General features: G+C 45.2%; 1 protein-coding gene across 1 annotated transcript in view; it reads left to right on the forward strand.

Annotated features, from left to right (window-relative positions):
• Positions 1–1,612: 1,612 nt before the first annotated feature.
• Positions 1,613–24,990, forward strand: part of LOC121853364 (vegetative cell wall protein gp1-like) — a gene marked incomplete at its 3' end in the record, with an annotated part of 65,498 nt that continues 42,120 nt past the window's right edge. Inside the window, exons 1-4 of the mRNA XM_042347436.1 lie at positions 1,613–1,701; positions 1,848–1,951; positions 8,394–8,518; positions 16,891–17,031. Coding sequence (XP_042203370.1) covers positions 1,613–1,701; positions 1,848–1,951; positions 8,394–8,518; positions 16,891–17,031 — 459 coding nt within the window. The remainder of the gene's footprint in view (positions 1,702–1,847; positions 1,952–8,393; positions 8,519–16,890; positions 17,032–24,990) is intronic.

Below are 24,990 nucleotides of genomic sequence, written 5' to 3' on the forward strand. Positions count from 1 at the left end.
CAGGTACCCAGTGATAACGGCCCGTGAGACCAACAACCTGTGATGTGTTAATCCGTCTCACGATAGGAAGGCCTGGGGCACCACTCATATAACACCATCTGTGAGGGAGTTACCACCACGTCAAGTCCCTCATAACACCATCTGGAGGGAATTACTACACCAGGTGAGGTCCCTCATAACACCATCTGTGAGGAATTACTACACCACGTTATTCCCTCATAACACCATCTGTGAGGAATTACTACACCACGTCAGGTCTCACACACCATCTGTGAGGAATTACTACACCATGTCAGGCCCCTCCATAACACCATCTGTGAGAATTACTACACCACGTCAGGTCCCTCATAACACCATCTGTGAAATTCGTACCACGTGATCCCCTCATAACACCATCTGTGAGGGAGTTACTACCACGTGAGGCCCCTCGTAACACCATCTATGAGGGAACTACTACACCACGTGAGCCCCTCATAACACCATCTGTGAGAATTACACGTGAGGCCCTCATAACACCATCTGTGAGGGTACTACACACAATTCCTCCTAACACCATCTGGAGAGAGTTACTACACTACGTGTTTGCTGTTCAACACCTACATTAATCTGAATGTTCACTGTATGTTCCTTTACCTTTCTCTAATAGGCTTTTGTTAAACCATCAATGTATGTAATAAGTCATTTATGTCAATGTATATTTTTCAGCCTTCGGCTGCAGAACTTTTCAATAAACCGTCAATTATTATTATTATTATTTATTATTATTTACACACACACACACACAACATACCAATACACACACAACACACACACACAACACACACAACACACACACACAACACACACACACACACACACACACACAACACACACACACACACACACACACACACACACACACACACACACACACACAACACACACACACACACACATAACACACACACAACACACAACACAACACAACACACACACACACACACACACACACACACACACACACACACACACACACACACACACACACACACACACATACACACACAGGTAGAGGACAGTGACACTTACCAGGTAGATGAGGAGGAAGGAAGGAATGATGGGGGTAAGGTTGGGTTGTTGTACTCTCAGGGGACCTAGACTACTGTCGGCGACCCTAGAGTACTCTCGGGGACCCTAGAGTACTGTCAGGGACCCTAGAGTACTGTGGGCGCAGTAAAATTTTCCTAGATGCAGAATATTCCCTCCTCTGCCAGACACGTCCGCCCTATATAAATGTTGGATCTAGAGAGATCAACTGACGGCCACTGACGCCTGACCTTAGTGCTTTAACGGGGCTACGATAATCCATGACCCTTCAGGCTTTTACGCGCCTTAATGCACGAGTCATAAAGGCAAGCGTGAACACCGCATGCTTCCCAGATGGGCACTGTAAAGCTTTGCACTTCACCTTGCACAGGATGTAAGGGGGTGCCCAATAAATTAGCCCCTCGGAGCAATCTAAAAAACAATTCTATTCCACCAACCTCTCTCTCTCTCATTTATGAAGTATTATTATTATTATTATTGTTGTTGTTGTTGTTGTTGTTGTTGATGACTTAACGCCTTGAGCACGATGGTTAACCCCATTGAGTCCACTAACACCGTACTCGTGAGGTTACGACATCGTACTCAAGAGGACATGGTTATTTTGTTTATGATATTGTAAGTTTTTGTGAATTAAAAGACATAGGTTACCGGATTGTCTATTAATAATGCGATCTTTTCTTTTGTTCCAGGCAAGCCCTCCGCAAATGGTGCAGGAGGAGGAGGAGGTAGAGAGGAGGAGGAGGTGGAGGTGGAGGTGGGAGGGGAGGGAGGAGGAAGGATGATGAATGGAGCAGCGCCTCATCTTGGCCTCATGCAGATGGCGTCAACAGGTTACGACCAACAGGAAGGCTACCTGCCAATTCTTATAATTTAATTTACTCTTTCTTGGTGTTAATTAACATTGTCTCATAAGTGTATATTATTGTTTTGTGTTGATATACATGTTGTCAGTGTGTGTGTGTGTGTGTGTGTGTGTGTGTGTGTGTGTGTGTGTGTGTGTGTGTGTGTGTGTGTGTGTGTGTGTGTGTGTGTGAGGTCAGGCTAGGTTAAGTGAGATTAGGTTAGGTGATATAATTGGGAGAGTTATACCTGGATAAATAGTATATTCAACCTATAATAGAATAACACTCCGGAACATAACTTAAATATATACTGTCGCTCAAAAAATTACCATGATAAAATTGTGTTGAGCCAATATGACACAACGGATGAAGTATTTTGGCAACCCTACCGAGACAACAGGAGTCACAGTGTTCATTTTGGAAGGCATCCTACCCCCCCGGTGGTTGTTGTCTCTGTGTGAAGGTAGAGCTGGTGTGTGTTGTTGTTCCTGTGTGAAGGTAGAGCTTGTGTGTTGTTGTTCCTGTGTGAAGGTAGAGCTGGTGTGTTGTTGTTCCCGTGTGAAGGTAGAGCTGGTGTGTTGTTGTTCCTGTGTGAAGGCAGAGCTGGTGGTCTTTCTAGCTGTTCCTGTGTGAAGGTAGAGCTGTGTGTGTTGTTGTTCCTGTGTGAAGGTAGAGCTGGTGTGTTGTTGTTCCTGTGTGAAGGTAGAGCTGGTGTGTTGTTGTCTGTGTGAAGGCAGAGCCAGGTGTGTTGTTGTTCCTGTGTGAAGGTAGAGCTTGTGTGTTGTTGTTCCTGTGTGAAGGCAGAGCTGGTGTGTTGTTGTTCCTGTGAAGGTAGAGCTGGTGTCTTGATGTTCCTGTGCATGCAGAGCTGGTGTCTTGTTGTTCCTGTGTGAAGGTAGAGCTGGTGTGCTGTTGTTCATGTGTGAAGGTAGAGCTGGTGTCTTGTTGTTCCTTGTGTGATGGTAGAGCGGTGTGTTGTTATTCCTGCATGAAAGGCAGAGCTGGTGTTGTTGTTCCTGTGTGAAGGTAGAGCTTGTGTGTTGTTGTTCCTGTGTGTGAAGGCAGAGCTGGTGCGTTGTTGTTCCTGTGTGAAGGCAGAGCTGGTGTGCTGTTGTTCCCCAGTAAAGGCAGAGCTGGTGTCTTGATGTTCCTGTGTGAAGGCAGAGCTGCGTGTTGTTGTTCCTGTGTGAAGGCAGAGCTGGTGTGTTGTTGTTCCTGGGTGTGGCTGCAGAGCTGTTGTGTTGTTCCTGTGTGAAGGTAGAGCTGGTGTGTTGTTGTTCCTGTGTGAAGGCAGAGCTTGTGTGTTGTTGTTCCTAAAAAGGCTGCAGAGCTGGTGTTGTTGTTCCTGTGTGAAGGCAGAGCTGGTGTCTTGATGTTCCTGTGTGAAGGTAGAGCTGGTGTCTTGTTGTTCCTGTGTGAAGGCAGAGCTGGGGTGTGTTGTTGTTCATGTGTGAAGGTAGAGCTTGTGTGTGTTGTTGTTCCTGTGTGAAGGCAGAGCTGGTGTGTTGTTGTTCCTGTGTGAAGGTAGAGCTGGTGTCTTGATGTTCCTGTGTGAAGGTAGAGCTATGTCTGGTTGTTCCTGTGTGTAGGTAGAGCTGGTGTGTTGTTGTTCATGTGAAGGTAGAGCTGGTGTCTTGTTGTTCCTGTGTGACAGCAGAGCTGGTGTGTTGTTATTCCTGGGTATGAAGGTAGAGCTGGTGTGTTGTTGTTCTGTGTGAAGGTAGAGCTGGTGTCTTGTTGTTCCTGTGTGAAGGTAGAGCTGGTGTGTAAGCGTTGTTCCTGTGTGAAGGCAGAGCTGGTGTGTTGTTGCCCTGTGTGAAGGTAGAGCTGGTGTCTTGTTGTTCTGTGTGAAGGCAGAGCTGGTGTTGTTGTTCTGTGTGTGAAGGTAGAGCTTGGTTTGTTGTTGTTCCTGTGTGAAGGTAGAGCTGGTGTGTTGTTGTTCCTGTGTGAAGGCAGAGCTGGTGTGTTGTTGTTCCTGTGTGAAGGCAGAGCTGGTGTGTTGTTGTTCCTGTGTGAAGGAGCTGGTGTGTTGTTGTTCCTGTGTGAAGGTAGAGCTGGTGTCTGTTGTTCCTGGGTGAAGGTAGAGCTGGTGTGTGTTGTTCCTGTGTGTGAAGGCAGAGCTGGTGTTGTTGTTCCGTGTGAAGGCAGAGCTGGTGTGTTGTTGTCTTGCATGAAGGCAGAGCTGGTGTGTTGTTGTTCCTGTGTGAAGGCTGCAGAGAGCTGGTGTCTTGTTGTTCCTGTGTGTGATGGTAGAGCTGGTGTGTTGTTGTTCCTGTATGAAGGTAGAGCTGGTGTGTTCCCTGTGTGAAGGCAGAGCTAGTGTGTTGTTGTTCCCTGTGTGAAGGTAGAGCTGGTGTGTTGTTGTCTGTGTGAAGGTCGAGCTGGTGTCTTGTTGTTCCTGTGTGATGCAGAGCTGGTGTGTTGTTGTCTGTGTGAAGGTAGAGCTGGTGTGTTGTTGTTGTTCCCAGGTGAAGGTAGAGCTGGTGTGTTGTTGTTCCCTGTGGCTTTTAGCTGCAGAGTCAGTGTTGTTGTTCTGTGTGAAGGTAGAGCTGGTGTGTTGTTGTTCTGTGTGACAGCAGAGCTGGTGTGTTGTTGTTCCTGTGTGAAGGCAGTAGAGCTGGTGTGTTGTTGTTCCTGTGTGAAGGTAGAGCTGGTGTGTTGTTGTTCCTGTGTGAAGGTTGCAGAGCTGGTGTGTTGTTTTTCCTGTGTGACGGTAGAGCTGGTGTGTTGTTGTTCCTGTATGAAGGTAGAGCTGGTGTGTTGTTGTTCCTGTGTGAAGGTCGAGCTGGTGTCTTGTTGTTCCTGTGTGAAGGTCGAGCTGGTGTCTTGTTGTTCCTGTGTGTGATGGTAGAGCTGGTGTGTTGTTGTTCCTGTGTGATGCAGAGCTGGTGTGTTGTTGTTCCTGTGTGAAGGTAGAGCTTGTGTGTTGTTGTTCCTGTGTGAAGGTAGAGCTAGTGTGTTGTTATTCCTGGTGAAGGCAGAGCTGGTGTGTTGTTGTTCCTGGTGTGAAGGTAGAGCTGGTGTGTTGTTGTTCCTGTGAAATTAGAGCTTGTGTGTTGTTATTATTCCTGTGAAGGTAGAGCTGGTGTGTTGTTGTTCTGTGTGAAGGTAGAGCTTGTGTGTGTTGTTGTTCTTGTGTGAAGGTAGAGCTGGTGTGTTGTTGTTCCTGTGTGGTTGCAGAGCTAGTGTGTTGTTGTTCCTGTGTGAAGGTAGAGCTGGTGTGTTGTTGTTCTTGTGTGAAGGTAGAGCTGGTGTGTGTTGTTGTTCCTGTGTGGAATGGTAGAGCTGGTGTGTTGTTGCCCTTGCATGAAGGTAGAGCTTTGGTGTGTTGTTGTTTCTGTGTGAAGGTAGAGCTGGTGTGTTGTTGTTCCTGTGTGAAGGTAGAGCTAGTGTGTTGTTGTTTCTGGTGTGAAGGCAGAGCTGGTGTGTTGTTGTTCCTGTGTGAAGGCAGAGCTGGTGCGTTGTTGTTCCTGGGTGAAGGCAGAGCTAGTGTGCTGTTATTCCTGGTGAAGGTAGAGCTGGTGTGTTGTTGTTCTGTGTGATGGTAGAGCTGGTGTGCTGTTGTTCCTGTGCATGCAGAGCTGGTGTGTTGTTGTCTCTGTGCGAAGGCAGAGCTAGTGTGTGTTGTTGTTCTGTGTGAAGGCAGAGCTGGTGTGTTGTTGTCTGTGTGAAGGCAGAGCTGGTGTGTTGTTAATTCTGTGTGAAGGTAGAGCTGGTGTGTGGTTGTTCCTGTGTGAAGGTAGAGCTAGTGTGTTGTTGTTCCTGTGTGAAGGCAGAGCTGGTGTGTTGTTGTTCCTGGTGTGGGAAGGGGTAGAGCTGGTGTGTTGTTGTTCTAAAGAAGGCAGAGCTTGTGTTGTTGTTCTGTGTGAAGGTAGGTTGTGTGCTGTTGTTCCTGTGGGAAGGCAGAGCTAGTGTGTGTTGTTGTTCCTGTGTGAAGGCAGAGCTGGTGTGTTGTTGTTCCCTGTGTGAAGGTAGAGCTAGTGTGTTGTTGTCTCTGTGTGAAGGTAGAGCTGGTGTGTTGTTGTTCCTGTGTGAAGGTAGAGCTGGTGTGTTGTTGTTCCTGTGTGAAAGCAGAGCTTGTGTGTGCTGTTGTTCCTGTGTGAAGGTAGAGCTGGTGTGTTGTTGTTCCTGTGTGAAGGTAGAGCTGGTGTGTTGTTGTTCCTGTGTGAAGGTAGAGTTTGTGTTGTTGTTCTCGTGTGAAGGTAGAGCTGTGTGTTGTTGTTCCTGTGTGAAGGTAGAGCTGGTAAGGTTGTTCCTGTGTGAAGGTAGAGCTGGTGTGTTGTTGTTCCTGTGTGAAGGTAGAGCCAGTGTTGTTCCTGTGTGAAGGCAGAGCTAGTGTTGTTGTTCCTGGGTGAAGGCAGTAGAGCTGGTGTGTTGTTGTTCCTGTGTGAAGGTAGAGCTGGTGTGTTGTTGTTCCTGTGTGAAGGTAGAGCTAGTGTGTTGTTGTTCCTGTGTGAAGGTAGAGCTGGTGTGTGCTGTTGTTCCTGGTGTGAAGGCAGAGCTGGTGTGCTGTTGTTCCTGTGTGGCTGCAGAGCTGGTGTGTTGTTGTTCCTGTGTGTGAAGGTAGAGCTGGTGTGTTGTTGTCTTGTGTGAAGTGCAGAGCTGGTGTGTTGTTGTTCCTGTGAAGGCAGAGCTGGTGTGTTGTTGTTCCTGTGTGAAGGCAGAGCTAGTGTGTTGTTGTTCCTGTGTGAAGGGGTAGAGCTGGTGTGTGTTGTTGTTCCTGGTGTGAAGGCTGGGTAGAGCTGGTGTGTTGTTGTTCTGTGTGAAGGCAGAGCTGGTGTGTTGTTGTTCCTGTGTGAAGGTAGAGCTGGTGTTGTTGTTCCTCGTGTGAAGGTAGAGCTAGTAAGCAAGTTGTTCCTGTGTGAAGGTAGAGCTAGTGTGTTGTTGTTCCTGTGCAAGGCAGAGCTGGTGCTGTTGTCTTCTGTGTGAAGGTAGAGCTGGTGTGTTGTTGGTCTCTGTGTGAAGGCAGGCCAGTGGGTTGTTGTTCCTGTGTGGAAGGTTAGAGCTGGTGTGTTGTTGTTCCCTGTGTGAAGGCAGAGCTGGTGTGTTGTTGTTCCTGTGAAGGTAGGAGCTGGTGTGTTGTTGTCTCAGTGAAGGTTGAAGCTGGTGTTGTTGTTCCTGTGTGAAGTTGCAGAGCTGGTGTGTGTTGTTGTTCCTGTGTGAAATGCAGAGCTGGTGTGTTGTTGTTCCTGTGTGAAGTGGAGCTGCTGTCAAGTGTTGTTCCTGTGAAGGCAGAGCTGGTGTGTTGTTGCTCCTGTGTGGAAGGTAGAGCTGGTGTGTTGTTGTTCCTGTGTGAAGGCAGAGCTGGTGTGTTGTTGTTCCTGTGTGAAGGTAGAGCTGGTGTGTTGTTGTTCCTGTGAAGGCAGAGCTGGTGTGTTGTTGTTCCTGTGTGAAGGTAGCTGGTGTGCTGTTGTTCCTGTGTGAAGTTGCAGAGCTGGTGTGTTGTTGTTCCCTGTGTGAAGGCAGAGCTTGTGTGTTGTTGTTCCTGTGTGAAGGTAGGTTAGTGTTTTGTTGTTCCCTGTGTGAAGCTGTAGAGCTGGTGTGTTGTTGTCTCTGTGTGAAGGTAGAGCTTGGTGTGTTGTTGTTCCTGTGTGAAGGTAGAGCTAGTGTGTTGTTGTTCCTGTGTGAAGGTAGAGCTGGTGTTGTTGTTCCTGTGTGAAGGTGCAGAGCTGGTGTGTTGTTGTTCCTGTGTGAAGGCAGAGCTGGTGTGTTGTTGTTCCTGTGTGGAACATAAAGAGCTGGTGTGTTGTTGTTCCTGTGAAGTTGCAGATGGTGTGTTGTTGTTCCTGTGTGAAGGTAGAGCTGCTGCTCATGTTGTTCCTGTGTGAAGGTAGAGCTGGTGTGTTGTTGTTCCTGTGTGTGAAGGTAGAGCTGGTGTGTTGTTGTTCCTGTGTGTGAAGGCAGAGCTGGTGTGTTGTTGTTCTGTGTGAAGGTAGAGCTGGTGTGTTGTTGTTCCTGTGTGAAGGTAGAGCTGGTGTGTTGATGTTCCTGTGTGAAGCCAGGATGGTGGGGTTGTTGTTCCTGTGCGGGGCTGTAGAGCTGGTGTGTTGTTGTTCCTGTGTGAAGGTAGAGCTGGTGTGTTGTTGTTCCTGTGTGAAGGTAGAGCTGGTGTGTTGTTGTTCCTGTGTGAAGGTAGAGCTGGTGTGTTGTTGTTCCTGTGTGAAGGTAGAGCTGGTGTCTTGTTGTTCCTGTGTGAAGGTAGAGCTGGTGTGTTGTTGTTCCTGTGTGAAGGTAGAGCTGTATGATAATGTTACTATAGCTGTATGATAATGTTACGATAGCTGTATGATAATGTTACGATAGCTGTATGATAATGTTACGATAGCTGTATGATAATGTTACGATAGCTGTATGATGATTTTACGATTGCTGTATGATAATGTTACGATAGCTGTATGATGATGTTACGATAGTGTATGATTGCTAAAATACTGTTACTCACTCTCTGTATTCTTACTGCTACAGCTGCCACCAGGACTCTTCCATTGTTACCGCCTGGACGTAAACCTGTTGTGACTTGTGCCTCGCGAGACCCCTCCTTGGATTCACAACACACCGCCGATAGCAACAGTATACCACCTAGCCCGAAGGTTTGACTTACACTTATTGCTGTTATTTTGGTGGTGGTGGGTGAGAGGTCTGTCATTGGTGGGCTTGGTTAGGTGAGGTCTGTCATTGGTGGGCTGGGTTCGTTGAGGACTGTCATTGGTTAGGCTGGGTTAGGTTGAGATCTGTCATTGGTTAGCCTGGTTAGGTAAGGTCTGTTATTGGTGGGCTTGGTTAGATGAGGTCTGTCATTGGTGAGCTGGGTTGGTTGAAGACTGTCATTGGTTAGGCTGGGTTAGGTTGAGGTCTGTCATTGGTTAAGCTGGGTTGGGTGAGGTCTGTCATTGGTTAGGCTGGGTTAGGTTGACATCTGTCATTGGTTAGGCTGGGTTGGGTGAGGTCTGTCATTGGTGGGCTGGTTTAGGTGGTGGTCTGTCATTGGTTAGGCTGGGTTAGGTGAGGTCTGTCATTGGTTAGGCTGGGTTGGGTGAGGTCTGTCATTGGTTAGGCTGGGTTAGGTTGAGGTCTGTCATTGGTTAGGCTGGGTTGAATTTGAATTCTATGTCTGTTTAGTTTAGGCTGGGTTCGTTGAGGACTGTCATTGGTTAGGCTGGGTTAGGTTGAGATCTGTCATTGGTTAGCCTGGTTAGGTAAGGTCTGTTATTGGTGGGCTTGGTTAGATGAGGTCTGTCATTGGTGAGCTGGGTTGGTTGAAGACTGTCATTGGTTAGGCTGGGTTAGGTTGAGGTCTGTCATTGGTTAAGCTGGGTTGGGTGAGGTCTGTCATTGGTTAGGCTGGGTTAGGTTGACATCTGTCATTGGTTAGGCTGGGTTGGGTGAGGTCTGTCATTGGTGGGCTGGTTTAGGTGGTGGTCTGTCATTGGTTAGGCTGGGTTAGGTGAGGTCTGTCATTGGTTAGGCTGGGTTGGGTGAGGTCTGTCATTGGTTAGGCTGGGTTAGGTTGAGGTCTGTCATTGGTTAGGCTGGGTTGGTTGAGGTCTGTCATTGGTTAGGCTGGGTTAGGTTGAGGTCTGTCATTGGTTAGGCTGGGTTAGGTTGAGGTCTGTCATTGGTTAGGCTGGGTTAGGTGAGGACTGTGGTTACTTAGAACCCCTCACTGGGGGGGTGGGGAACTGCCACCTGATCAGAAAATATTTGATCCAGTTTGAAATTTAGGACCAATTACAGAAGAAGAAAACATTTCGCTTCTCTTACAACCCTTAGACGAAATCAATGTAATTTAGATTTCCTATTATTACAAGAATAATGAGGAAATTGTGTGTTGTAAAGTTTAGATTATATAATGGATTGTCCTGTCCAGTCGAGAATGGTAGGCCGTTGTGGCCCTTGAGAAGACAATGGTAGGGTCGTTACTCTTAGAAGGAATGTGTTAGCCAGCGTCTCCTCTCATCACCTGTAAAGTGAACCGTAAAAGATACATTTGTAATGAACAGGATATGATCCTTTCCATACAGAAACGGAAGATTTTAAGATTGCCATTTAGCCTGTACATCCCAAGTGATCAAACTTAAAAGTCATCCACTCGAAGTCCTTACCAATTTTTGCTAATAGGTAAAGGGGCAAAACACCAGTTTCATTTGTATTTATTTACTATTTCGAATTGTATTATATTTTGATATATAATTTTTCATTCAGAACAAAATTACTATTTATTAATCATAGGTTATAATTATGAATGTTTTGGTGATTAAGTGGCTTGGCTGCTCTTGTACTTTGTCCCCGTTGAAAGTTTGGCATCAGCCGACTGCGCCCTGCAGGAGGGGATCCACATTCAAAACTGCGTTCCCTTTCTTTGATTTAATTAAAACTAAAGCAGAGAAGCTTTGCTCACACATATATGATGTTGGCGTCTGCACGAACATGGTTGTCGCCTGCTCAGCCAACCCCTTCTATTCTGGAATATCCAGCGATGTATGTTATGTAACCCATAAATCCATGATGTGTGCTAATGTCTTGAAGGCTGCTTTTGGAGCGTAATCCGTCTGGAGCTCCAAAAGAGCCTTAGAATAGTTAACCCAATCATCAGCAAATAGATTAAGAACCCACATGTTGGAGTACAGGTGTTAGCTCTCACCACATGTTGGAGTACAGGTGTTAGCTCTCTCACCACATGGAGTACAGGTGTTAGCTCTCACCACATGTTGGAGTACAGGTGTTAGCTCTCACCACAGGTTGGAGTACAGGTGTTAGCTCTCACCACATATTTGGGCGGGTACAGGTGTATCTCTCACCACGTGTTGGAGTACAGGTGTTGAAAGCTCTCACCACAGGAGTTGGGGTCCTGAAGGTGTTGGCTCTCCTTACGGAGGTTGGAGTACAGGTTTGGCTCTCACCACATGTTGGAATACAGTGTTGGCTCTCTCACCCATGTTGAATGCAAGGTGTTGGCTCTCTCACCATGGAGTACAGGTGGTAGCTCACCACAGGTTGGAATACAGGTGTTAGCTCTCTACAGGTTGGAGTACAGGTGTTAGCTCTGCCACATGTTAGATGCAGGTGTTAGCTCTCACCACAGGTTGGAGTACAGGTGTTAGCTCTCACCACAGGTTGGAGTACAGGTGTTAGCTCTCACCACATGTTGGAGTACAGGTGTTAGCTCTCACCACATGTTGGAGTACAGGTGTTAGCTCTCACCACAGGTTGGAGTACAGGTGTTAGCTCTCACCACATGTTGGAGTACAGGTGTTAGCTCTCACCACATGTTGGAGTACAGGTGTTAGCTCTCACCACATGTTGGAGTACAGGTGTTAGCTCTCACCACATGTTGTTGGAAATACAGGTGTTGGCTCTCCAGCACAGGTTCAGATACAAGTGTTGCGCTCTCTGCACATATTTAGATACAGGTGTGCCGCTCACCACATGTTGGAGTACAGGTGTTAGCTCTCACCACATGTTGGAGTACAGGTGTTAGCTCTCACCACATGTTGGAGTACAGGTGTTAGCTCTCACCACAGGTTGGAGTACAGGTGTTAGTTCTCACCACATGTTGCAGTACAGGTGTTAGCTCTCGCTACATGTTGGAGTACAGGTGTTAGCTCTCACCACATGTTGGAGTACAGGTGTTAGCTTTCACCACATGTTGGAGTACAGGTGTTAGCTTTCACCACATGTTGGAGTACAGGTGTTAGCACTCACCACATGTTGGAGTACAGGTGTTAGCTCTCACCACATGTTGGAGTACAGGTGTTAGCTCTCACCACATGTTGCAGTACAGGTATTAGTTCTCACTCCCTGGGAAATTCACGTTGAGGTTTTCCTGGATCAAGGTGTGGTGATTAACAAGCAGGCATCTCGAGTGGCTCCACTTCTGTTGCCTGCTCTCCGTGTTCCCAGTCATATTGTCTCATAAAGTTATCAAAAGTCGGGAAATCAGACAAATTGTTCTTTTCTACGTTGTCTCTCCACTTTTGCACCTTCAGTTTGAGTCCATTTATTTTTCCTATTGCTGTGACATTACAGATATACCGACCTTTGCCTTGGTGACTGATGTTGAGTTTGTTCAAATGATAAAAAATTGAGGCCACGTATGACAACTTGGTCAGTCAAAAGTTATCGTGAAGTTTAACTGCCATGGGGTTTGCTTCCTCTGTGAAGAAAACACGCAACTGTTCTCTCATTGCTAGTAGCACTCTGTTCAGAACCTTCCCACGGGATAACCACCGCACCTTGGCATGAAAGAGCAGTTTGAAGTTGGCATCCATATAGACTTTGCACAACTCACCAAACATTTTTTTTTCCATGAGTCTGCTTATAATTCATAATTTTAACTATGTCATCGGGAAGGAGCTCAAAATTATTTTTTCACTGGCTGTTTCAGTTTCTTTCAGTCGCTTAGCAACAAGGGCCTCTCGGTGAATCACAGTGAATTGAAGCAGTTAGGTGATACGACTTGGATTTTCGCCGCAACACCGTTGATTGCTCCAACCTTACCCTTGTAGTGACGGATTTGCATTTTGACCATTCAATTCCCCCTTCAAATAAAATAATTCAGGTTGTGGAAACTGTTCTCCTCTGTTGTTTCAACCCCCAGATGGAGGCAGCACAAATAATGTTCAACTGTGGTCTTAGACTAAATCTGTTGTTTCGTCCAGCTTCATGGTATATTAATACAAGCCGTGAGGAATAGAGTGAAACGCTACCTTACCTACTCTCTCCACGACAGTCAATTGGGCACTGAGTTCAATATCAATTTCAATTGTTTATTCCTTGATAGAGGAAGCGGGACCCTAATGCTGTCACTAGGTACCTCTGTACAATGACACCAGAAGCATCTGGCAAGTGTCACAAGTATATACAGTATAAATATTATAAAGGGACTTACTAAAGCCTAAGGAAGGAAGGATATTCCTTCAACACATAATCAATATTATTTACATAATATCTGGCCAGTATGGGGAGGATCTTCGTGTCTCCGTCAGGGGGTCGTGGAGTGGTGGTCCAGCAGGCGTCACGGAAGCGTTGTGTGTGGGGACATCTTAGGAGGTAGTGGATAAGGGTGCTGCTGTCGAGTCTTCTGCATAATGCACAAGAGCGTTGCTCAGGGGGCACTGATTTTGAAATTTAAAACCTAATCCACTTCCCAGCACACTTGTCGCATTGGTTGGCGTTTCAAATATTACAGGTGACGTCATGTTCCCATAGAAACAATGCAGGCGACACACACACACAGTCACACGTTTCGACATCCTTTCACATCTCGTCCACCCAGGTTGAATAGCACTGGTCTAGACAACTCGTGCCCCTGTCTTGGTCATAACAAAGGGGTTGGTCCACAATAGTTGTTACAGTACAGCATACAGTAGTGTTGACAAATTGGACTTAAGACAATGGGAAGGTCAGGCAGTTTAGTGTTGGAACCCCGTGTGTTGGCATTACTTAATATTGAAACCCTTAAACACTCAATCATTTCTTAACACCTTGAGTACGATGACTTAACCTTTTGAGTATGATGACTTAACCTCATCCCTATGATGAGTTAACCCCTTGAGTATGATGAGTTAACCCCTTGAGTATGATGAGTTAACCCCTTGAGTATGATGATTAACCCCTTGAGTATGATGAGTTAACCCCTTGAGTATGATGAGTTAACCCCTTGAGTATGATGACTTAACCCCTTGAGTATGATGAGTTAACCCCATCAGTATGATGACTTAACCCCAACAGTACAATGATTTAACCCTAAAGTTTAACCATTAAATAGGAAGACTTAAGGCCACGAGAACAATGACTTAACCGTAAGAACAATGACTTAACCTTAAGAACAATGACTTAACCCTAAGAACAATGACTTAACCCTAAGAACAATGACTTAACCCTAAGAACAATGACTTTAACTCCAAAATACTAATCCTTAAGAACAATGAGCCCAGTCCAAGAACAATGACTTAACCGTAAGAACAATGACTTAACCTTAAGAACAATGACTTAACCTTAAGAACAATGACTTAACCTTAAAAACAATGACTTAACCTTAAGAACAATGACTTAACCGTAAGAACAATGACTTAACCATAAGAACAATGACTTAACCTTAAGAACAATGACTTAACCGTAAGAACAATGACTTAACCTTAAGAACAATGACTTAACCTTAAGAACAATGACTTAACCTTAAGAACAATGACTTAACCATAAGAACAATGACTTAACCGTAAGAACAATGACTTAACCTTAAGAACAATGACTTAACCTTAAGAACAATGACTTAACCTTAAGAACAATGACTTAACCATAAGAACAATGACTTAAGCGTAAGAACAATGACTTAACCGTAAGAACAATGACTTAACCTTAAGAACAATGACTTAACCTTAAGAACAATGACTTAACCGTAAGAACAATGACTTAACCTTAAGAACAATGACTTAACCTTAAGAACAATGACTTAACCATAAGAACAATGACTTAACCGTAAGAACAATGACTTAACCGTAAGAACAATGACTTAACCTTAAGAACAATGACTTAACCGTAAGAACAATGACTTAACCTTAAGAACAATGACTTAACCGTAAGAACAATGATTTAACCATAAGAACAATGACTTAACCTTAAGAACAATGACTTAACCGTAAGAACAATGACTTAACCTTAAGAACAATGACTTAACCTTAAGAACAATGACTTAACCTTAAAAACAATGACTTAACCTTAAGAACAATGACTTAACCGTAAGAACAATGACTTAACCATAAGAACAATGACTTAACCTTAAGAACAATGACTTAACCGTAAGAACAATGACTTAACCTTAAGAACAATGGACTTCAACTGTAAGAACAATGACTTAACCTTAAGAACAATGACTTAACCTTAAGAACAATGACTTAACCGTAAGAACAATGACTCAATCCCTTGAAGAACAATGACTCTAACCGTAAGAACAATGACTTCAATCCATAAGAACAATGACTTCAACTGCAAGAATAATGACTTAACCTTAAGAATGACTTAACCAGAAGAACAATGACTAACCTTTTAAGAACAATGACTTAACCTTAAGAACAGACTTAACCGTAAGAACAATGACTTAACTGTAAGAACAATGACTTAACCTTAAGAACAATGTGACTTAACCGTAAGAACAATGACTTAACCTAAGAACAATGACTTAACCTAAGAACAAATGACTTAACCGTAAGAACAATGACTTCAACCTTAAGAACAATGACTTAACCATAAGAACAATGACTTAACTGCAGAACAACGACTTAATCCTTAAGAATAAATGATTTAACCTTAAGAACAATGACTTAACCTTAAGAACAATGACTTAACCGTAAGAACAATGACTTAACCTTAAGAACAATGACTTAACCTTAAGAACAATGACTTAACCGTAAGAACAATGACTTAACCGTAAGAACAATGACTTAACCGTAAGAACAATGACTTAACCTTAAGAACAATGACTTAACCGTAAGAACAATGACTTAACCGTAAGAACAATGACTTAACCGTAAGAACAATGACTTAACCTTAAGAACAATGACTTAACCTTAAGAACAATGACTTAACGTTAAGAACAATGACTTAAACCTCTCAACATGTCATCATACTCAAAGGGTTAGAATCAATCCTCATTGTTCCTCTATTTCATCATTTTTAATATACATGATTATATTACGGGAATATTTTAGGGGGTAAACTGCTTACATATTGGTGTAGATAATGTCTTTATATACTGTATGTTGCGACGACCTGTGGGGTAGTGGTTAGCCTGTTCGCCTCGCAAGCGAGCGGACCCAGGTTCTATCCTCGGGCAGGGTGAAACTATGGGCAAGTTTCTTTATGCCATTTGCCTCTGTCTACCCAGCAATAATTGTGGACCTGGATGTTAATCGATTTCCGGATCGTGTTCCTGCATAATAGTTAGCCAGTGCAGTTGGCGAGTTGTCCGGTCTTCCTGGACTATTCCTTGACACTGGGTCATGCAGCTCGTTAACTTAGGGTGTGGTTGTTGTGTTGGCGACAGCTTCTACACCTTAAATACTGGGTCATACTGCTCGTTAACTTAGGGTGTGGTTGTTGTGTTGGCGACAGCTTCTACACCTTAAACACTGGGTCATACTGCTCGTTAACTTAGGGTGTGGTTGTTGTGTTGGCGACAGCTTCTACACCTTAAACACTGGGTCATACTGCTCTTTAACTTAGGGTGTGGTTGTTGTGTTGGCGACAGCTTCTACACCTTAAACACTGGGTCATACTGCTCGTTAACTTAGGGTGTGGTTGTTGTGTTGGCGACAGCTTCTACACCTTAAACACTGGGTCATACTGCTCGTTAACTTAGGGTGTGGTTGTTGTGTTGACGACAGCTTCTACACCTTAAACACTGGGTCGTACTGCTCGTTAACTTAGGGTGTGGTTGTTGTGTTGGCGATCGCTTCTACACCTTAAACACTGGGTCATGCAGCTCGTTAACTCAGGGTGTGGTTGTTGTGTTGGCGACAGCTTCTACACCTTAAACACTGGGTCATGCAGCTCGTTAACTCAGGGTGTGGTTGTTGTGTTGGCGACCGCTTCTACACCTTAAACACTGGGTCATACTGCTCGTTAACTTAGGGTGTGGTTGTTGTGTTGGCGACCGCTTCTACACCTTAAACAAATTCATGCCTAGGTGGCCCTTGGGCCGGCAATCCTCGTTACACGAGGGTCAACCATTATTCTATACTGTATATTAGTGTGTTCCTATACTGTATATTAGTGTGTTCCTATACTGTATATTAGTGTCTTCCTATACTGTATATTAGTGTCTTCCTATACTGTATATTAGTGTCTTCCTATACTGTATATTAGTGTGTTCCTATACTGTATATTTGTGTCTTCCTATACTGTATTGACAATTATACTTAAGAACACCCAGAAAATAAGTAGTAATGTTTAGTTGGTCCAACAGCCTAGTAGTAAAAGTAATCCAGCTCCCCCGCCGCCCCCCGCCACGTCCAAGCCTTCTTTTCCAAGTGATCGACCATCAAGAGGACCTCTGCCTGTGCCCCCTAGCCCGGCCAGTAAACCCGCGCCCCCTAGACCACCTGTGGTGAGTAGCGCCGCTATCATTTGCTCTCTTTGTTGATAGTGTACTGTAATCTTTGTACAGAAATCATTATAAGCTTTATGGTACAGTAATCATTGTAAACTTTATGGTACAGTAATCATTGTAAGCCTTGTGGTACAGTAATCATTATAAGCTTTATGGTACAGCAGTAATCATTGTAAGATAATCATAAGAACTGCTGTTGTAATTAATAATAAGCATTTTATATTCCGCATGTGAAGAATTTGGAATATATTTATCTTCAGTGAGATCTGGAGAGGAAAGTGTGTTTGATCTTGGGTTCATTACAATGTGAAGCTTCTAATGTAGGATTTTGTCAGAAGATTTGGTGTGCGAGTGAAAGGCCAACTACTGTACACAAGATCATATAATTTATCACACCTTTGAAGCTGAGTAAGATATATGGTTGGTACACAGTGTCGTTAACACACACACACACACACACACACACACACACACCCTCGGAATCGAGTGTGACGATCATCCAGCTATGATATAATAATATGAGCTATTAAGGATGTCACCTACGTTGGTGAGTTCTGAGGTGACTGAAGAGCCGATACGGGACCGGCAGGATCGTTCAAAGATGTTGCACCTTCTCGTGTGGTGATCCCCCAAGCGTTAAGGTGTGGAGTAATCGTCTCCAAGGTGAAGAAGTCAATTCGGCAATTTTTCAGGTTTGTCTTAAGACTATCCTGATACCTTTTCAGTTGCCCGCATGCGGTACGTTTATTATTCGTTAGGTGACTGTCATTGATACGGGTAACATGCGGATAATATGGCCAGTTCAGCGTAGTTGTTCATGGATAATGGTAGCCCTGATGCTCCTACAGTTGGTGTCAGCGAGAATACTGGCATTTGTTCTCTTGTCTTCCCAGCGAACTCTGAGGATGGAACGTAGATTACGTTGGTGAAAGTTTTAAAGTTCCTTGAGGTGCCTCCTGTATGTGACCCATGTCTCATACCGAAAGTGGGTAACATTAGAGAGGATAGTACCTTAAGCTGGATGGATGGTGGAGGTGTGGCTGAACCAGGGGCAGGTTGAAAGAGAATTTGAGTCTTACGTACATTCACCTCAAGGCCGAAGTGTGCATGCGCATATACTAAGGTGTTCACGATCTCCTGTAGTTCACGATCAGTGTGAGTGACAAGGGTGAGGTCGTCTGCATACCTAAGTTCAGTAATGGAAGCTGCCGACACCTTTGTTCCCGCCTGGAGTCGTCTTACGTTGAAAAGACCCTTCAGCCGGTACTCGATGTCCACCCCGACGGCTAAATTGGCACTGGCATGAGTACGGACGGCAGCCAAGAAAATGAAAAAGAGAGTTGGTGCCAATGCACACCCTTGTTTAACCCCCGTTTGGGTGGGGAAGAACTCAGACTGGGTGCCATTGTGCAGGACACTGCACATCCCTAATACGTAACTCATATCATTCTATCATAGCTGGATGATCGTCACACTCCATCCCGAGTAACAGCAAAGTAGTAGTAGTAGTAGGAGGTGAGGTGTGGTATGGTGAGGTGGTGTGAGGAGTGGTATGGTGAGGTGGTGTGAGGAGTGGTATGGTGTGGTGGTGTGAGGAGTGGTATGGTGAGGTGGTGTGAGGAGTGGTATGGTGAGGTGGTGTGAGGAGTGGTATGGTGAGGTGGTGTGAGGAGTGGTATGGTGTGTTGTGAGGTATGTGGTGTGAGGTGTGGTGTGAGGTGTAGTGTGATTTGTGGTGTCGTTTGAGGTATGGTGTCGTTTGAGGTGTGGTGTCGTGTGAGGTGTGGTGTGTGTGTGAGGTGTGGTGTGAGGTGTGTGGAGTGGGAGGGTGTGGTGTGTGAGGTGGGGTGTGTGAGGTGTGGAGGGGAGGTGTGGGTGTGAGGTGGTGTGTGAGGTGTGGTGTCGTGTGAGGGGTGTGAGGTGTGGTGTGGTGGTGTGAGGTGGTGTCATGTGAGGTGTGGTGTGGAGGTGTGGAGGGGAGGTGTGGGTGTGAGGTGTGGTGTCGTGTGAGGTGTGGTGTGAGGTGTATGAGGTGTGGTGAGGTGTGGTGGTGTGAGAGGTGTGGTGTGTGGTGTGAGGGGTGTATGAGGTGTGAGGTGTATGAGGTGTGAGGTATGGTGTGAGGTGTGGTGTGAGGTGTGGTGGGTGAGGTGTGGTGTGGTGTCGTGTCGTGTGAGGTGATGTGAGGTGGTGGTGTGAGGTATGGTGTGAGGTGTGGGTGTGAGGTGGTGTGGTGTGTGTGGTGTGGGAGGTGTGGTGTGAGGGTGTGGTGTGGTGTGTGGTGTGAGGTGTGTGTGGTGTGAGGTGTGGTGTGTGAGGTGTGGTGTGTGTGAGGTGTGTGAGATGTGGTGTGGGGTGTGTGGTGTGTGTGAGGTGTGAGGGTGTGGTGGAGGTGTGGTGGTGTAAGGTATGGTGTGAGGTGTGGTGGGAGGTGTGCTGTGGTGGTGTGTGGTGTGGTGTGGAGGGTGTGGTGTGTGAGGTGTGGTGTGTGTGAGGTGTGGTGAGGTGTGGTGTGAAGTGTGATGTGTGAGGTGTGGTGTGGTGAGGTGTGGTGTGAGGTGTGTGTGAGGTGGTGGGTGTGAGGTGTGGTGTGAGGTGTGGTGTGAGGTGTGTGTGTGAGGTGTGCTGTGTGTGAGGGTGTGTGAGGTGTGGTGTGTGTGTGAGGTGTGGTGAGGTGTGTGAGGTAGTGAGTGGTGTGTGAGGTGTGTGGTGTGGTGGAGGTGTGGGTGTGAGAGGTGTACTGTATGGTGTGAGAGTTGTGTGGTGTGTGGTGTGAGGTGTGGTGTGGTGTGAGGGTGTGGTGTGGTGTGAGGTGTGGTGTGAGGTGTGAGGTGTGTGAGGTGTGTGGTGTGAAGTGTGTGAGGTGGTGTGAGGTGTGTGGTGAAGGTGAGGTGTGTGAGGTGTGGTGTGGTGGTGATGTGGTGTGTGAGGTGTGGTGGGTGTGTGAGGTGGTGTGAGGTGTGGTGTGAGGTGTGAGGTGCGTGGAGGTGTGAGGTGTGGTGTGAAGTGTGTGAGGTGTGGTGTGGTGTGAGGTGTGTGGTGTGGTGTGAGGTGGTGTGGTGTGAAATGTGAGGTGTGGTGAGGTGTGTGTGTGTGTGTGTGGTGTGGTGTGAGGTGTGGTGGTGTGAGGTATGGTGAGGTGAGGTGGTGTGGTGTGGTGTGTGAGGTGTGGTGTGAGGTATGGTGTGAGGTGTGAGGTGTGTGGTGTGGTGTGTGGTGTGTGAGGTGTGGTGAGGGTGTGTGTGAGGTGTGGTGTGAGGTGTGGTGTGGTGTGTGATTGATTTTTATTTGTTGCCTGTGTGGTGTGTGTGATTGATTTTATTTTATGCCAAAGGTTACTTTTATTGTGCAATTCTACACTATCTCTGAGTGGTAGCTCAAAAGGATTACAGAGTAGAGTTTACAAGGGTCATAATAATTAACTCTCGCTACAGATATTATGGCACTGAATGTTGCCATCAACATTTCAATTACATTATTTGTTTAAGGTTCTATACATAAAGGGTAATCCCATTCACAAATGCGTGAGTGCTGGTATGCAGGAGGCAGTATGTCTGGCCTTTACACTTTGTTATTCACATTTACGTGAGAAGTATTCAAGACATTGTGTATTCGGTTTTGCAACATGAGAACTGATATAGTTACTAAGTGCAAAAGTGGATACACCCACATGTCGGGTTATCTTGCCATTAGAGATGAAGTGTTGCTATTTCACACACACAGAAAAAGCTGGACTCTGTTCTTGTGCTGTCTTTATCTTCACACAGTTGAGGATAAGAAGTTAAGCTGCAGGTTATATGTTTGCCACACATTTCATATTTAGTCTTGTTTATCTGCTTGAGGAACATATCACAGAGGCATTTTATATTCAAATTCCTTAATTTAGCGGAAACATCTTGTACTCATAGTGATTTTGTTACTTACCTATATATGTTTACTTGGATACATTCATCATGGTAGTTCATGGATCGACTAGTGCCTGCTTGCACTAAAGGCTCACGCAAGGCCAAACCTCACATCAACAAGTTCTTTCCCACTTACAGTTTTAGGTTCTTTTGGATGACCCAAATTGTATTCAACGGTGCCTGTTAGACGGTTTACAGGCATCAAATCCTGTCATGTTTTATGAGGCCTATGTGAGAGGATCCACAACAGCTTGACCTTGACACCCCGGTCAACAAGGCACGCATATTTGTGTCTGGCTTCAGAGACAAGAGCGTGACAACCTGAGTCGAAAAGCCAAGGGCAAGTAGTGGAGGATGCAGAGAGAGTCAGTGATGATGAGACTGCCAGTACAGTGGTTTCAGTGAATTTACAGCTGTGAGTATGGCAACCACTGAAGCTTGTAGAGTGAATGCCCAGTTGTTACTCCTAACTTCCTTTTCACTATATTACTGTCAGGTTGAAAGCCAACAATAGCACTTCCAGCCTCCACAGGCGGTGTTAGGAGATCCAACAGTGTAGATGGTCTGTGTGATATTATCATCAGTCTGTAGAGTGTGTATGTGTTCAAGAGCTCCAATTTGGCAGTGCTGTACAAACAAATGCCAGGCCAATTAATTTTTAGGCGGATATGTCGGCATTGTGATATCGAAGGAACTGGTCTGTGGTGGCAGGAAGCACTGTTGTGTCTCAACTTTGCAGGTGGTGTAGTCCAAAACATCTTCAAATGTGTAGCTGTGTAGTTTCTGGGATCTCATTTAGACCACCTGTGTCCCATGGTTCAGCGGTTATTCTAGCAATTTTAAGGAAACAATGTTATCAGGATCACCACGTTATAGCCTCTGTGTCTACTGCGAGGTTGGGACTTCACTATTCTATCTTTTAACACTGCATGGGGCCCCAGTTCTTCCCTCAAGGCTGGGCACTTAGTGCCCGCGGGGATATCCTAGGATACCTCTGAGGCTTTATTTTGCATTTTCTCTAGCTTGTCAACGACATTCTGTCACGGGCGACCAGGCTGGCAGGCGTGGGTAATCTATCAGAGATCTTATACAGCTCAGGTAAAGTTATTGTTTTAACAGTCCTAATATTAGCACCATAGTGCGGGCTGTACCCCGCCACACCCCTAAGAGGTTCCAGTCTGTCAGCATTGCGTTAGCTGTTGTATGGCAGGTAGGGCCAAGGACAAAACACCACGATATTTAAAAGAAATAACATGGGTCAATTGGTGTTGTGCTACTATCTTGAATCTTGGCGGGGCCACGCTTATGTGTTACCAGTTGTTTTGTTGAAATCACATTGCTTTTTCAGTGAAGACACAAGACCAAGGATCTCACAGGCTGCGATACAGCGGTTCAGGTGGTTTTGCATTTCTCACGGCGAATTTAGTATGTTGAAGAATATCATCAGCATTGCTTGGGATTGAGATATTGCTGGGGTTGTCTGGCATAAATTTAATAATGCATTCATAAGAACATTGAAGAAAGTGGGGGTGTACTCCACCTTGAGGTACCAAGTTGCATATCTTTAATCTTACTTTTGTAACCTGCGAAAACAGTGCAGCAGCCTCTTTCTGTTGGTTAGGTAACTGACTTATCCAGTGTAACAGCCTACCTCCCATATCCGTTTTGGGCTAGTTCACAACACTGCTGCCTATTGGCAATATCAAATGCAGCTTTTAGGTCAAGAATGTGGTGATTCTGCAGCATAGTGAGTTAGGGAATGGTGTGTGAGGTGGTGTGTGTGTGTGTGTGTGTGGTGTGTGTGTGGTGTGAGGTGTGGTGTGAGGTGTGGTGGTGGTGTGGTGTGGGGTGGTGTGGTGTGAGGTGTGTGTGTGTGTGGTGTGGTGTGGTGAGGTGGTGGTGGTGTGTAGGTGTGGTGTGTGAGGAAAGGTTACACCATCATCCACACCAGGTCACACCATCATCTACACCAGGTCACACCATCATCTACACACACCATCACCACACAGGTACACTAAGGTACACCATCTACAGGTACACCATCATCTACACCAGGTACACCATCATCTACACCAGGTACACCATCATCTACACCAGGTACACATCATCTCCAACAGGTACACCAGGACATCATACACAGGTACACCATCATCTACAACAGGTACACCAGGTACACCATCATCTACACCAGGTACACACATCATCTACACCAGGTACACCATCATCTGACACTAAGGTACACCATCATCTACACCAGTACACCATCATCACCCAGGTACACCATCATCTACACCAGGTACACCATCATCTACACCAGGTACACCATCATCTACACCAGGTACACCATCATCTGCAACCGGTACACCATCATCTACACCAGGTACACCAGGTACACCATCATCTACACCAGGTACATAGCAAAGTCTGTATAGTAGGCGACTTTAACTTAAGCCAAATAGATTGGATTGACCTTACAGGTAACTCAGAATCAGAGGATTTTCTTGACATAGTTCAGGACTGTTTCCTAAGCCAACATATAACCAAACCCACCTGGGGTAATACTATACATAACTCGATTTAGTTCTGTCAAACAGAGAAAACCTCGTTAGTAATGTCGAGGTAGGGAACGACTTGCTAACAGCGATCACAAAGAAACAAGATTTCAATTAGAATTTAATGGCAGACGAAAGGAAAATTACATTAAAGTCCCAGATTTCAGAAGGGCAAACTTTGATAGGTTGAAAAGGCAGCTGGGAGGGGTATCACGTTTGGGGATGGCTTACATGACCTCACACAATGTACCCACAGAGGGCAACCTCACTTTACCTGGAGACCTGACAACTTTATCCTCACAAAATATGACGGTTGAGGATGACCTGATCACGAGATCTGAGGTTGACGAGTTCCACAACAATATAAATAATGAGTTACTTAATGCACAAAGGTAGAACATACCATACAGAAAACTCAGATCAAACAACAATGACTCTAAATGGACAAATAATTATTTAAAGAACATTATTGGACAAAGGAAGGCTATAGGCAGGAGAATAAACTGGTGAAGTCTACCTCCGAGATTATTATCAGGTATTGGCTGGCAGGGTTAAGACCTAGAGATGCAAAAGAGGAATAATGAACTGAAGGTAGCAAGGGCGGCGAAGTCAAACCCCAAGGGATTCTATCAAATGTATCAAACTAAAACACGAGAAAAGATTGGACCAATGCAGTCAGATACCGCGAAGCTAACTGATAATGATGGAGAAATGAGCAATAATCTGAACAGATATTTTTCAAGTTTTCACCACTGAAAATTTAAACATGATACCCAAGGCACCGACTCTATACAGTGATAGTGAAGAAAATAGATTAAGCGAGATAGTAGTGACTAGTAACGATGTTAGTAAGCAAATAGACAAACTAAAGCCTAATAAGTCCTCAGGTCCCGATGAGATATTTGCCAGAGTATTAAAGGAATGTTTGACCTGTGCCCGGGGGCTAATTCCCGTAAAAAAAAAAAAAAAAAAATGTAAGGAAGAGCTTAATATGCCCTTAGCAAAGTTGTTTAACCTGTCCTTAAAAACGAGTATAGTACCAGAATCCTGGAGGATAGCGAATGTAATATACCGATTTTCAAGAAGGGAGATAGATCACTATCCTCTAACTATCGTCCAATCAGCTTACCGGTAACATCAATTGTAGGCAAATTACTGGTAGCAATCATTTCAAACTCTATTCAAAATCACATGGAGAAGCACAAGTTGATCATTGATTCCCAACATGGCTTCCTAGCGGGCTTTCATGTCTAATTAATCTGTTAACCCTTCGCCTCGGAGGACGCTCCAGAACATCCGCCTCGCTTCCCGCTTATTTTTTTAATTATATTTTGGAAATATTGCTTTTTCTCAATTAACCCCATGCGGGTAGTAACTGCCAGCGACCAACCCGCTTGCTGGGTTAACACTTTTCATGCCAGTGGACGAGGGCACAATTATGATGTGGCATATCTGCCTTCGACAGAGTCCCCATGAAATACTAATAAGAAAAGTGGAGG

This window comes from Homarus americanus, unplaced genomic scaffold (genome assembly GCF_018991925.1).
Source record: "Homarus americanus isolate GMGI-L3 unplaced genomic scaffold, GMGI_Hamer_2.0 scaffold39525, whole genome shotgun sequence".
In the NCBI taxonomy this organism is placed as follows: domain Eukaryota; kingdom Metazoa; phylum Arthropoda; class Malacostraca; order Decapoda; family Nephropidae; genus Homarus; species Homarus americanus.